Source organism: Limanda limanda, chromosome 7, assembly GCF_963576545.1.
Source record: "Limanda limanda chromosome 7, fLimLim1.1, whole genome shotgun sequence".
Taxonomy (NCBI): Eukaryota; Metazoa; Chordata; class Actinopteri; order Pleuronectiformes; family Pleuronectidae; genus Limanda; species Limanda limanda.
The window spans coordinates 18046912-18062450 of record NC_083642.1 but is presented as its reverse complement, the minus strand read 5'-3'; the positions used below and the strand labels follow the sequence as shown (position 1 = coordinate 18062450).

Here is a 15539-nt window from a genome sequence, read left to right as displayed (position 1 = left end):
GGAGGGAGGCAAATGATCAATACTGGATTTAATTTTTTCTATTTTTTCCTTTGGAGCAAGACACATGCTTTATATCAGTTTTTTGTTATTTATTAATTTAGTTTGTGAAGTAAATCTGTTGTGTTCCTACTGTAGAGGTAAATCAGTCTATCAACAAGATGCCATATTAACTACAAATCAAACAGTAGACTGCATAACTCCCCCAAGGTCCAACTTAAATAATGAGAACCATTTTTAAACATTTAGATGGACAAAAACTGCACACACAAATCAAGATGCATGAATTATTTGCAGAGAAATCTCAAAATGTTAAAGAAAGTGTTATGCACCTTCCCTGATCCATACTGCATCCTTCCACCAAGTTTCAAGATAATACATCAGGTAGTATTGCGTAACTTTGCCAAAAAACAAACAAACAGATAAACAAGGATGCAAACATAACCTCACTGGCAGAGGCATATATAAGTCAATCAGTTGTAGCTGCTGACATGCCACTGTGAAACTCTGAGGAATCTGGACAAACTACAAGTGGAAGCCAGTGGAAGCATTGTGGCCTTGAGACAAAACAATGAAGCAAGTTATCAGCGTTAATCCCAGTGAGTCAATAAAGAAGTACGGCCTGTTGCAAACTACTCAGCAAGAAGAGAGGAAGTGTGCAGAGCTGGAGTTCTTGTTGAAAACAAACTGCAACAAACCCACAACTACAGCAACACGTGCAGTGGAAAAATCGCATGACATGGTAATGAAGAACAAGAGCACGACTGTCTCGAAAACATAAACACACACAAACACAAACACAAACACAAACACAAACACACACACAGACACTTTCGCTCTCCAGTATTTGTTTACTTTGTAACTTAACTAATGGCTAAATAACCCGCCGGCCCCCAATGAGTAAACATGCTGAGGTTGGTGATGTGGTTAAATTACTTGTTTGCCAAGATTTGGCTGTTTGAGTTTTATTATACAAGTTCATTTCATGACTTTTACACATGGCAAACGCAATATATCACCATAGGACCACCCACGCCTGAAACTAATTTAGATATTGTTGGTTGTTTAAGTCAGATATTTGTTCGAGTAATGACGGGTAAATGTTTAGTACGGTGGCTGTGGATGATGAGGTAGGGAGCACCGTCCACTAACCAGAAGGTTCGATCTCCTCCAGTCCATATGCCAGAGTGTTATTAGGTGAGATACTGAATCCCAAATTGCCCGTGATGGCTGCTTCAGCAGTGTGTGATTGATCCTTGTGTTTAGGCCTGGCTGCACCATTGGTGATTGTATAGCTAGTCTGGTCAAATTAACCCTGACTTGCAAAACTTAAATTTTTTTCAGATTTGATCATGTATTGATTTGTCTGTGTTCAAACTAAACCCAAAGCAAATTTTCAAGTTGCATTATTCACACCAGTTTGGTCACAGGATCATTTGTGTTTACTTGTGGTATTTGCTGGAAGAACACAAGTATGAACATAACCTGAGCAGTGGCCAGTGGCCTGCGAGCTCGACGCCACGATCTTTCTCCGGTCAGTTTCATTCTCAGCGCTGATTGTTTTTCGTGACTTGTGTCATAACATTTTTTCACTGGAGTTAAAATATGTCAACTCGATCTAGTGAAGCGAATGATATGATTTTTGTGTCTAACGAGTCCGTCGCATTGCCTATTTTTTTCTTCGCATTGACTTTGTATGTAATCACATTACACAAAAAATACACTTTGCATCTGGTTTTAACGTACTGTTAGATTAAAGGTTTAATCTCTATATTTTATAATATCTGTTCAGGAACAAAAAATGTATAAATAGCCAAGTATCGTCACCCTTCATCAAGCAAAGTTTGACTTCTGGAAAAATAACTAATGTCCATAAGAATCAGCTCTTGAAGTGGACTGACACACTACACAGAATGAAAACAAGGTGCATACACATGTAAAGCCTTCAGTTTGAGTTAAATGATGCTGAAAGCATAACATGGAGATTTCAGACTGTCAGTCTTTTACGGCGAAGGCTTCTCTCTAAAACATTTAGCGACTGTGAAAATAAACAGAAAATCCTAAACAATCAGGGCGTCTGCGTGGCTGTGCCTACACAAAACTAAACAGAGGAGGGACTGATGTGGTGTTTCATGGTGAAGCCCAGCAGCCCTCTCTGGATCAGCACAAGGAATGAAGTGATGCCTTGTACGTCTCCATCCATAACATCTAGGAGGTTTGAAATCCATCTACTGAATTTGGAGCACTCATATAATCTGATAATAAATGTGCTTCTGCGTATTTGCATTGCTGTATTTGTTGATAAAATGAACATGAAAACTTTACCAGGGGTATCCAGTTCAATACAACCAACCTTCTGCCACATCTTTCCTGTTCTCCGCTTAAATTATCTTTTAAATCATTTTTTTAAGACCACTTGAACATTGAAAAGCTTAAATATATAATTTTTCACGTGGTTATTGTAGCTAATTTCTTACACATTTTCCACATATGACCTTTTTAAATTTGACCTTCTCAGTTTGGTTATTAATTTTGAACTTTATTAGAACAACACTGACAGACAAGGTATATGTACGTTTGAATAATTCACAACCCGTCAGCATTGATTTGTGACAGCTATGATGATGGGCCGGATCCAGGTCCTCAGGCAAATATTGAAAACTGGTTGTTACTGGTGTGTACAGCGGGCAGCATGACCATGACTTTGGGGTTTTGAACTCTTCTTTATGGGCAGAGAATGACAAACACTTGATAAACAGCAAAACATTTTATAAATCTAAGTTGGAGAAATTATGTGTTACACCTCACTGTAACTTCCCAATGCATAATCATTATATCTTTGATTTTTTCATATTGCTATTGCTGAAAATGATACTGTGATAATTATACTTTTTACTGCAGAGCCATACTCTACATGTACATTGTTATCATAGTATCAGGATATTTTTGCAACAATCTCATCTAATTGAATTAAAATCAACGGAGTGAAACTAAAATTATGATGGAAATAACTGAAATTACTGAGAATAAAAAAGAATCATAGTAGTTGTGAATACATCATTTATTATTATTGAATTACAAATACGTTTCCTTTCTCTGCTCCTATGGCAACAGCTGAGAAGTGAGTTTGAGCCAATACAAGTCTGCTTCTTTTCCCTTGATCAAGCCACTTAACCCTCATCTGAGCCAGTGGACAGGGCATCACTGGAAAGAGAGCACTCGCCAACTTCCCCATGAACTCAGGTTTAAACAAAAAAAAAAGGATAATAAGCTAGAAGTGATGCTGTCCTTGCATGTTAACCCTTGTGATGTGGAACCTCTGCACTATGACACACAGACGTGACCCTGACAGTCCAGACTTCAACGCAGACAAGAAGGAGGTGGGGACATATCCCCCCCCACATCTCTTTCACCTTTCCAACCCTCCTTCGTTCAGACGTTTTGGGACAAGATGGTCTCTCGCCCTCCCTGTCTCCCCTCTACTCTTGCTCTGGGCGCATCTAATTGAAGCGATCTCGGGGCTGAGAGAGTTCCGTTTCTTCTCTAATCCCTCCACTGGGGGAGGCTCACATGGTCTTAATTACCCCCACCCCAACCCAGAACACTGGGTCCCCTCTCTCTGCTCCCTCTCCATCCGTCTCACCGGCCTACTCCTCTGCCAATGCACCGGCCCGGGCCCTTTTTCAGCAGTTTATGTTATTAAGCACACACTGCCGAGTTCCTGTCCTTCACAGGGGCCTGGAGATGTTATCTCCCCTGCCGCCGTATACAGTTACCTACAAAATATTCCATAAATTAGATTGGGATTGGCAATTCAGAATACAGAGGTGGAGGTTGAGGTGGTCAGGGATTGGTCGGGGATGGGTAGGTGTGGGGGCAGCGGGAGTTAAGGGAGGCTCAGTGTAAGTAATAGCAAAGGAAGATCTTCTTTTATTTACATTGGATGGAAAAGCAATGGGAGGTATGTCACTGGCACAGTGTAGGTGAACAGGGGAGAAGTGGACCTTGCTTAAGGGCTTAGGGATAAGGAGGAGAGGAGACTCAAATCCAGTTCCTATTTGGATAGAGATTCTTGTAGAGGTGGAGCTGAATATCTAGTCTGAAAAGAGTTAGACTGGGCATTTATTGGGTTTGGGGGGGGGGCTGTTCTGTTCTGTGCAGTGATATGTAGGCATCCCCCTCCTGTAATTAAACAAGGCTGTATTTGGACAAGTGACTTTTCAAGCCCCAAACAGCTCTGTCAATCCCGAGAGCATGGAGAAAGGTCCTGAGCCGGGACATCCGTGGCCAATTAGATTAGGAGGAACCTGTGAGGTCCCCAAACAATGGGCTCTCAGAGGATCTGCAATAACACAAACATGGCCCCTGACACACGGCTCCAGCTCTTCAAAAGAAACTATTACAGCTTTAAGATGAAGCAGTTAAACACACATACAAACAAATACTAATTAATGACAATGGCACCGTAGTTGCAAAGGTTCATGGTCAAAAAGAGCTTGTTCCATGGATATGGACTGAATTCTTGATACTTAGTGTGCTGTTAACCATTTTCATTTATACACAGAAGTGCAAGTAACAATTACTATTTAAACCTCATTCATCTCAGACAAGCGAAACACTGACATGGCAACTGGAAACACAACTTTAAAAAAAAATAGAATCAGTAGGGCACCTTCCTCCACCAAGGCCAAACAGTCAACAACTATTAACCATATTTTAAATTTGCTATAGCTACAACATTTTATTTTGATCTGCATCTTATTGCACATACACATGTCAGTCACCTAAATATTTGTCATCAAGACCAGTGAATTATTCTGTGAGAAATTAAGAAAAATGTTGGACAACTCAATGACAAAGAAAGTGACAAAAAGAAAAAATCCCAGATCTGCTCTCTGACCCAAACTTGATCCTTCCACCAAGTTTCCTAGAAATCAACCCAGTAGTTTTTCTCCAGTCTTGCTTTAAAACCGACAAACAAACGAACAAGGGTGAAAACAAAACCTCTTTGGTGGAGGTTAAAAAACGAACAACAACATGTAACTTGTGTAGATTACAGCCAACTGGTTTCCTATTCTCAGCGGAGGTGAAATCGAATAGGTCTGAAACGGAAAGAAACACCGGCCGAGACAGACAGCGACTAACTGAGACCTTGTTTGGTCTTTGTTCAGGAATTAGTGGCCGGTTGAAGCAGGTATGAGCAAACATTAAAGGGAAGAAGGAAATGGGAGCACTGGGTCTGGGTCAAGGGTTCAGCCTTAACCTTGGGGGCTGACGGATTTAAATTCTGTTACCGGCTCAACTCCAGGCATGGCTAATGTGGCACACTGTCCCTTTAATTATGGCTGACCTCCTAGCGAGCCGGTGGTGGTCCGCAGCTCTCAAGACAGAGCGCCTCATGATCTGAGAAGGGTGGGGGATCAATTAAAAAAAAATTAACTCCTACCAACTTGCTAATTACCACCGTGCACGTTCGGTTAGGGCTCTGAGAGGGAATTGTAAACATTTTATTGGACTGGTGGAAGAATGGAAACACAACACTGAACAACAGAAGTGCATCAGCAGCTCCAGCCTGCACAGAAGTTTTATGGAGGAAAACACCACAACTGACAAGTTTTCCAATAATTTAGACGGCCACCATTAAGAAAACACAATAGCTCTGGTAACAGTCACCCACTGAGGTTATAGAGGGAATAAAGTAAAAGTCTAATCATGCAAAGAAGAAGCGATGTAAACAGTTTTTTTTGCTTTTATGATCTTTGCTGGAAGAATCATCAACAACTTTACTTAATTTGACAGAGACATTTTCAGAAACTTCAGTTTAGTCTCTTCCTGCTGATCTGATTTCGTCCAGTCAGTTGGGATTTATATCCAAGTTTGATCATGGAACCCACCTCCTCTCTTCAAGATACTGCTTTTTCTAATATTGCGATTCATCTTCTCGATGCAGTTTCCTTGATGCAGTTATTCTACGTATATGGCTGATTGACAGTGATGTTAGACATGCTCTATTAGTGTCTGAAGGCCATGGGCTATTGGCAAAGAGACGTATTTTTACCATCCACACATGTTACACCTATTGATAATTACCTTTTGCACCTTTCTTTAAACATCTGTTGAAGCAATTATTTAAAAAAAAAAAGATATTCAGGAGCAAGTGGCATGTTCGGTTGTATTTAAAACGTGTCAGAACAAACCGGCTCCTTACACACCCATCTCCTGCAGCAGTTCTGTCAGGGATAATCTGTTCCCCATTTGAGTTTCCTGATACACATAAAAATGCACGACGTCGAGCGAGAGTGTTGCGTTGGAGTCAAGAAGGAGCCCCTGAGCCCCCGATGATAGGGCACCGACTCCTGATGTGGAGCTGCCGCGGCTGCCTGTGTTTGCCTGTCCTCCACTCTGGAACATGTGGTTTTGGTTACCGAATGTTTTACTGCTCAACAATGTTTCTGCCTTAGAGCTCGGCACACTGCATAAAGACTACTTTGTCCCATGATGCCCACACGGGAAGAGTCTGCCTCATTGCACACACACATACACACACTCGCCGGGTGATGATGACATCAGCAAGGCCACTAAACCCAATGTCGATAAAAAAGGTACCATTTTCCTCCTGGACGGTTACATTTTAAAAGTGCCCTCCTGTGCCTCTTCTTAAACAGCCCAACTATAAGTCAAAGCTAATATTTCCAATCTCGATTTCTACTGTGTGGTTAACAGAGTTTGACTTTCTCGCATGTCCACTATCCACTGCATTACCAGTCCTTGCTAAAATAGCACACGCCACGACCAGACCCAAGTCTCTGACAGACGGATCACTGGATAAAAGTAATAGCAGACGTGTCACCAGGGCCATGTGCGCGGCGCTGAAACTAATAAAGATCAGACTTTAGGAGTAGTGCATTTAATAAAACTAACAATGAAACAAGAACTTAGAAAAAGTGGAATTGCACACGTGCCTATGAAAGCAAATAAAACTTCAACATGGAACCGTAAATTACTCAAGTGTAACAATGGGATCTCATCAGCCAATAATCTGGTTTGGGGAAAAGTGTACAAAGTCAAGAAGGTGACAAGTGAACACAGTGAATGTCACTAACCTGACATCACACCTGTAGCTCTTTTCATTCGCACTATTCTTTTCCAACAAGAACAAATGTGACCCTGTTTGAAGGAGGTGATTAGCACACCCTGGAGTGCACGAGTGAAAAGGGCTACGGGCAAGTTGGAAGATGTCTGGCATGAAGTCACTGCGGTTGTCACTTGGCGCACTTAAATCATGTTCTTGAGCACCAAAGTGGTGCTAAACACTGGTCATATGCAATGACAGAGCCGTAGCAGAGGGGCCACTTAACAGCTTCTGCCCTGAATGTCCTTTGTTCAAACTCCATTTCCCAGCAGCGATCCCGCCACAGCCAACAAGCCCCGACCAACACCGGGGTGGCACAGACCAGCGCATGCACACACAGTTGGGTTCAGCTCGGCTTGAACTTGAAAAGCTCCATGCGTGGGCCATATGTCTTCCCTCGCCGTCCATCACATCATCCGTCTCACACCCAAAACATTTTGCACACACCCTGAGGCCAACAACATGTGTAGTATTCAGTAGCCCTCTAACCCCGGACATACTAACAGATGGACAAGGGTCAGAGCAGAGTCAGAGAGTGACATCCAGGAATTCTGCGGAGTGCCAAAAACATCTCATCGCAGCGCGGAAGAGGCTCAAAGGTTACATTTGTTAAACATTATTGCTTGTTGGGTTCGGTTTATGCGCTGGAAACCTCACACCTGCTGGTGTCCAGGGCTCTGCCAGAAATTGCCGCCACAAAGGCTGCTTCCTATCAAAGATGTTTTCAATAACAATGCAGATTTACTGACAAAATTATTTCCGTGTACCCACTGACAGCATCATATATTTAATAATCCTGGCCGTCAGAGCAGTTAGCTGAAATAAGCAAGAAAGAATTTCACTTTCACTATAAAAAAATATTCTGGCATTTTTCCAGATATAGAGTCAAACAGAGTCGATTCGGTTAGGAAATTAAATTTCTTCCAGCAGCAACCGTTTCACATACATGTGTTCTGTGCATGGCTGTATTTTATAAGGGTTTGTACACAGCTCCAATGGAGTAAATAATGATCAACACCTAAATAACATTAAAAAAGGAAATCATTTAAACACAGGTGTTATAATTTCAGGTAACATGCAATGTGTCAGTCTATAACGCAGTTGAAAAGTATGAAGCAACTCTGTCTCTGAAAATACCACAGTATGTCATCCCTCTGACCGAGCTGCAAAGTAGTTATGTGTCGCCATCTTGTGGCACAAGAAGACAATGCTAAGACAAACTGAGAAAGTTACCACTGAACCTCTGCCAGATTTCAGTAAAAGGACTCGTGTCAGGTGCCAAAATGCCTTTACTGATTTTGAACATTTTACTAAAAGAGAATGAACACTATTTAATTAAGGACATCCTATTAAGAATGAATCAAACAGAGGTAATCCTGTGCTTAATGTCAACAACAAACCAATCACAGTTAGCACGCTAGAGAAGTCGTCTGTGTGGAGCCAACGCATCCAAATTAGTTTTAACCGTCTCCGATTTGCCATGATTACTCTCTTTACTACCATAACCCCGTTAGTTATAGTCATCTTATGACCACTGATTGTCTTCCTCAGTGTGGTTTGTTTATGTTTAGTAGATGTTCTTATGATAAAGAGTTTACCCTTGACAAAGGAATATTTTTTTCTAAATGTTACTTCCTGGAACAGAGTCTGTTGTCATTTGATTTTGAAAAAGTACTGTAGGTGAATAATATATAATAATAATATAGCAGTAGTTTAATAAGTCATTTTACGTTAAATCATCTTATCTTCCCATCTAAGTGCCATGTGTCAATTAGAATGGCACTCAGTAGAGCTATAACTTCACCATATTGCAAACACTTATTGCCAGATTTTTTTCCATTAAGATCTATGAATTGCTCTCCGACAAATCAGTGAAAATGTTAAAGAAACTGCTCAACAATTTCTGGATCTGCCCCCTAATCCAGATCAACACCAAATTATATGGGTCCTTCGCAAAACCATCCACCAAGTGTTGTGGTGAACCGTCCAGTAGTTTTTGCATAATCTTGCCAACTAATTAACAAACAACCCAGATGAAAACATCAGGATAAACGATTCAATTCAATAATACAAGCGACACAATTTACTGTCGATTTTTGCCCAAAACACATAAGTTAGAGGATAAACTACAAAACGCACTGTTATGAAGGAGGTTGTGAGTTAGTAATGCTACAGCGGAGACTGTCTGAAAACATCAGAGGAGAAATGAAAGATAAGGTTGCTAATTTAACAGCAATGACTTGTTTTCCTGCGTTTCTAATGATAATTAACATGCAAATGAGCCCTGGGAGCAAAACAGTGGCTCAGTGTTTTTTGTTCACATGGTTATAAATGAGATCTCTCCAGATACAAGACAGGACAGTAATTGGGGTTGTGACTAAAGAATCTGTAATATATAAATCTGTATTGGAACGCTCCCAGGGGAGGGTGGTCCAGAGGAGAGTGAGTACAGAAAATATTGTGAAATAAAGTAGTTTTAGGTTTGGTGTTTCCATCACTCTGTTGCATTTTAAAAAGCCATATCCTCCAGGACTTTAGAATAAATAATATTAGCTATTTCCGCTTCTATTTTACTAACAAGAAACTGATTATCAGTGCAGTTTATATAAATTTATATTTTATAAAGATGAAGGACAGATAAGCAGTACATCTGTGTGCACTCTTTTCACTGAATTGTATTACATGTATGTATTAAATGTACACAATGTATATAGTAAACGTTTAAAAGTTACTTATCAATGAGTCTGTTTTTGCACCAAGCTGATCTCACACATGATTTACCCTTTATGAGATCAATATAATTCCTTCAATTTGATGTTAACGTCCTATTCACAACCTCCATGTAAACAGAAATAAATAAGTGAATAACCGAGCTCTCCTTTTAAAAATGATAATTAGTGAAAGGCTGAAGATGATCTGGTGTAGTTCCTGCAAACTTAATGTTCAATCTTTAAATGTTATTATTTAGACGTATGGATTTTAGGTGGTTTAACCCGAATTGATCAGTATGATGGTGGTGGCTAGCCTGGGTGCCAGACGATCTTAGCCCCGCCCACAAAAATTTTTGGTCGGGAAGTTAGGTCTGGAGTGGCTCCGTTGGCGAGAAATTATCTCCAAACAGAAGCTGTTCGGACCAATCAAATTGTCAGGGCGGGCTTTATACGATGATGGACAGATAATCAACAGTTACGTCATCAACTAGGTCATCAAAGAGCGCTTGGGTTGACTTTGTTTTCCAAAAACATGCCTGCCGCTGGAGAGCTGCGATGTGTAGATGCTGCCATTGAGTCTGTAAGTTCTCCGGTTATCCTTAAATTATTTTTACAACACCGGCAAAAATCGTTCATCATCTTCTTCTTCTACTTCTTCCAGCGTGCGTGCAGTTGAGTTCTGTTGACAACAACTATGCGTCGCTCAACATACGTCACATACTACGTTGCTCTGATTGGTTGTAGGTCTATCCAATTGAGCGAAGAGGCATTTTTTTCCTGGTGCGGTTCAAACACGCCCCATAATCACATCCCAATGGAGCAGTCTCAGACTCATATTCTGACTAGAATCATGAGTATGACAACGTCAGGCTAGGTGGTGGCCCTTGTGCTCTCTCTCTCTCCTCTAACTCCCTCATAGCCTAACATAAACTTTAAAACTCACATGACAACATGCAAAGAAAGCTGTGGGACTTTGTTAATAATTATGAATCGTTCAAATACTTCTTAACATTAATTTTAAATACTCGTATACCTGAATGAAAAGACGAACAGAGAATTAATAAACTTACAGCAGGTCAGAACAACTCCTCAGAGACATTCCATCAAACAGGTGAGCACCGTGATGGAGAATTACTTATTCTACTGCAGCTACTCAACAGTGTACCTGCAGTACCGCAGAACAGCAGCAGTGTCCCCCAAGTGGACACAGAGGAAACTGCAGGTCCACAAAGTTACCTCCACAAACACCTTTGCTGCACAACAAATGTTTCAGTGAGCCCTAGGGCATTACTTTTAAATGAAGCTTAAAATACAGCTATTTAATGTTTTTGTCGTAGCCTCATACACAAGGACATTTTTTTGGCTTTGCAATAAACAAAAATAGCTGTAAATAACTTTTAGAAAAACAAATTTCCGAAACTGTAGGCCTCAATTTTGTTCTCAGTGAATATATAAGTGGGACATGACAAACATTAAGGGTGTTGTAGCCTGAGTCAAAGCTTCCTAAGGTAGATTGTAATGTGAGATTTGAACTCATGCTGTATTTATTTTTATTTTATTCTTTATATCATATAAACATAAAAATGCATTTAAAATTGATTATAAAGCACTTTAAATTAGTAATGTTGATCCAAAGTGCTTTACAACACAAAAATAACAGTGAAATTAAAAACAAGACAAAAAAACATTTTTTTCAGTTTAATTTTGTTGAAAACTTCTATTAGGGGGGATCGCCTGATGATGGGAGGGAGAGAGTTCTAGAGTTTTGGGGCAGCGATGGAGAATGCCCTGTGAAAAAATGAAACAGAGACATGCATGGAGGCTCTGTCACTGGTGGCATATTGATTCTTAATGGAATGCTTATTATTCACCTTATCGTGTACACTTTGTACCATCTGTCTCGTTTTTCAGAAGGTGGGGCACTTTTAGGAGATGTCTCCAGAAATGACTTAATATGAGTAATATTGAGTGTTCACATGTAAACACATAACATACACATTTTAGGGGGCTCTTTTTCTTGCATGAATAACAAAGAACAGAGGGTTACCGTATACATTCTTTATTTGATGATCAAGTGCAACCAGCAACAATGACACAAAATAGTCAAACATATTTAGTTAGTGGTCATCACCTGTAAAAAGAAAGAATCAAGACAATATTTTAAAAAATGCACTACAGCACATCTTTGTCACACAATTTACACTTACTATTCCTCCAATACCAAAACTGAAGGTTTAAATACAAATTTTGATTCATATTTTATACTTTGTATAATTCCATTAAATTATTTATGTAGAGTTGCTGGATTTCATATCAAACAATTTCTCTGATTTGAAACATCAGGAGCAATTTCAAAAAGAAACAAATGCCCTTAAGTAGTTTAAAAACCTTCTGTTGTTTGATTTGTCCATGACTCCGGTAAACCAGTAAATAATTCCAAGATGGGGACAAAGTTTTAACCATTTTAACTTGTGCCAAAAAGAAACAAACCTGTCATTAATGTAAGATGAAATCTTTGGAGAAATATTCTAATATTCAATGCTTTCCCACTCACGTTGTTGATCCAGGGGATGTAGGCGCTGACCCTGGTGAAGACTGAGGGCTTCTTGGGGTAGTTGCAGCCCATGCTGGAGCCGAAGCTCACCACACCGTGGACTTCCCAGGAGCCATCAGGGCTCTGACAGTTCAGGGGACCGCCAGAGTCTCCCTACACGGTAACAACAAATGGGCCGAAGACATATGACGGAAAATGCTTTCAGAAAAATAATATTTCTCGATGTAAATCTTAATGATGCAATGTTTCGCTGTGCTTTTCATTTTAAGGCTGGACTTTTTTGGACATGTTTGCAAAAATGTTAAATGAGTGTGACTCACGTTGCAGCTGGCCAGGTCTCCTGCTCCTCCAGCACAGACCATGCTGTTGGTGACCAGGCTGCCCCACCAGTCAGACCTGTTGCAGGTGGACTGTCCGACCACAGGGAGGAGGGCCTGCTGCAGGATGTCAGCGATGGGACCTCCGGCTTTACACAAGAACAGGGAATTCACAGTCAGGACCACTTCCTTCAAGGTAAAGTCTCTTGCAAAATTTACTTGAAATGTTAACTTCTTTTAAACCAAGTTTTTTCATTGATTAGTACATTTTTCCAGGATGAACAGAGTTTATAGATTACGTCTGTTTACTGTTGCCAAAACTGTAACATTTATTTGCTTGATTATTGGGAAATTGAGGGGAAGTTAATTTCCCCTCAGTCCTGATAAAATGCATGGCCAATGATATTTCAGTTGATGATTAACCTCTTGAGTCCAGGGTTAAAAAGTCTATTTAACGGGAGAATTAAAAAATGTACAGATATAACAACAACTTACCGTTTCCAGCTTTGGTTGACAGCTGTTTTCTACTGCTTACATATTGCTGTTCCATCTACTTACACCTATTCTGTTAAGATTGTTCTATATTTGTTATTAATGATGTAACTTACTCCAGAGACGTCCCCAACCAGTGACGTAGCATGGAGCTCCATGAGACTGGATGTCACCAGCGTCGGGAAGACAGGCGGCCATGATGGAATGAGAGAAGGTGACGGGAGTAGCCAGTTTGATCAGGGCAATGTCGTTACTAGAGCAAGAATACAAACACATTTAGAAACAGCAAAACAACACGTAGCCATATTGTGATATATTGTGACTATGACTGAGCCCACCGGATTCTGTAAGAGTCCCAGTTCTCGTGCACAACGATCTTGGAGGGGCTGATGGCGATGGAGTCAGACTCGTCGTTCTTCAGGTTGTGTTTTCCCATGAAGACTCTGTAGGTGCGACTGCTGCTCAGCCACAAAAAAATAAATAAAAGTAATTAAAAATCCCAACTTTTTACAAGAATGTTACAAGTCCCAATGCAATAAACCTTGATTACCGCCACCATAACAACTTCCTCAATTATTAATTTCTGACAGCAACAAATTAGCTTTTTCCTTAAACTGTTAAAATCAATCACGGCAATAATACTTCAGACTGCCAAAGTAATCAATTTTACACAAATATGTTTAAACTACAAATCTTTCTACACTGCCTCTATCACCATGTATCTTTGTCTTAACCATCCTAGTTCACATTTCTAAAACTTGTTGCAATCGTACCCGATGCAGTGAGCAGCAGTGAGGACCCACTGGCTGGAAATCAGAGTGCCACCGCATGTGTGGTAGAAGTTGCTGCCACTCTTGTACTGCAGAGACACCTGGGGAGGAAAGACAACGATGGCACATTAACGTTTTTTGACTTTAGGAAACGGACAGAAGACAGAATCTGAAGGACCTTACCTGCCAGGGCCAGCTGTTCTCACGGACATCATCTCCACCAACCACCCTGGTGATGGTGGGGGGGAAAGTGGGCAGGCCGCACCCATAGGCTGAGAGACATCAGAGCAGAAAATGATGATTGATTAATTAACTTATTAAGGGAAGAATGACAGCTGTAGACCCCGTAATAGCAAAAACACTATCTCCAAGCACTTGAATGTGATTCTGTGAAGCTCAATAAACTCAATGCTTCATATATCAAGGAATGTGTCCTGGTTAATGTATCAAAGCCTGGAACTGTGGTCAGAGGACTGAAGGAACTTACCACCAGCAACAAACAAAGCAAGGATCACAAACTTCATGATGACTGTCTTCAGAAAGGTCCAGACACCTGCTCCTCTTATATACCTGCTTCTACAGACCCCATGCGTGTTGTGTAACGTTCACAGCGCAGCCAGGAAAAGTAGGTGGGGAAAAATAAAGCAACCTTGGAGATAAGTAAACATAGATATCCCCAAATACACCCACCTGCACCTCAGCTTCTGTGTGAACCTCCCAGATGTCTCACAGCGACCATAGTTGGTCAGCTGTTTTTCCTTTTGAAGTTTCCACTGTGTGGCTTTACACTTATTTAAACATGCTCTATCAAAACAATAACAGATAAAGTATACTTGAAAACACACATTGTTCACTCAGGATTTAAATAACTTTTTATGACAAATACTACTTTCGGAATGGGCAACAGAAATCATTCATTTTACTGTATTTATGTAAACACATGAACGATATGAAGAATTTCAAATGCTATATGCAAATATGCAACTTATTGTTAGTGTTAAAAATGTAAACATATTGTACTCAAAATGTATTTGAATTAATCCCACATCATGTGATGCAATGACATTTCTACACATAAAACACATCCCTAACGTGTTTTATGTTTATATTGTCACCGAGATAAAAATCAATGACTAGACCTTTTTTTCACATAGATAAATGTAATGTAAAAGGGAATTTAGGTATCATAATACTACTTCTTACTTTCATTTTAAAAATACCTTACAGACATGGGAAATATTAAATTCTTTATGAGCATATGATGGATGAGGCAGTATTTTTCTCTCAAAGGTGAGCTCTACATTTGATTCAGAGCCAGGTTCTTTGTGTGAACTTCTTACGATAAAAGATAAACACCCTTCATTCCGCTAACTCGCTCCACAAACACATTTGAGATCATATATAAGTGCGGGGCTCTGTGGCCTTGGCCTTGTGCTCATGTATATTTGTTGATTTCTCCTCTTAGCTCCCCCTCAGTATCAAGATTTACCGCAGGGTAAATTTTCCGATTGACACAGTTTTTGAAGGTTGCGTAACATTATGAAAGGTATAAATACGTGAGATGTT

General features: G+C 40.2%; 1 protein-coding gene across 1 annotated transcript; it reads right to left on the bottom strand.

Moving 5' to 3' along the window:
* Positions 1–11883: 11883 nt before the first annotated feature.
* LOC133005211 (chymotrypsin-like elastase family member 2A) lies at positions 11884–14521 on the bottom strand. Its single transcript, XM_061074814.1, has 8 exons — positions 14461–14521; positions 14157–14245; positions 13977–14074; positions 13542–13661; positions 13320–13456; positions 12715–12860; positions 12395–12547; positions 11884–11971 (listed from the first exon to the last, which is right to left on the bottom strand). Exons 1-8 carry the CDS (start codon positions 14495–14497, stop codon positions 11954–11956), a joined length of 798 nt encoding a protein of 265 aa, XP_060930797.1. The 5' UTR covers positions 14498–14521; the 3' UTR covers positions 11884–11953.
* Positions 14522–15539: the final 1018 nt, after the last annotated feature.

Bases quoted from the DNA above. Each gene is read 5' to 3' on its own strand.
- LOC133005211 (XM_061074814.1), bottom strand. From the start codon at position 14,497: ATGAAGTTTGTGATCCTTGCTTTGTTTGTTGCTGGTG. The intron at 14,075-14,156 runs GTAAGGTCCTTC...TTTCCTCCCCAG, and splicing joins AGAACAGCTGGCCCTGGCAG to GTGTCTCTGCAGTACAAGAG. The intron at 12,861-13,319 runs GTAAGTTACATC...TCTTGTGTAAAG, and splicing joins TGGTTGGGGACGTCTCTGGA to CCGGAGGTCCCATCGCTGAC.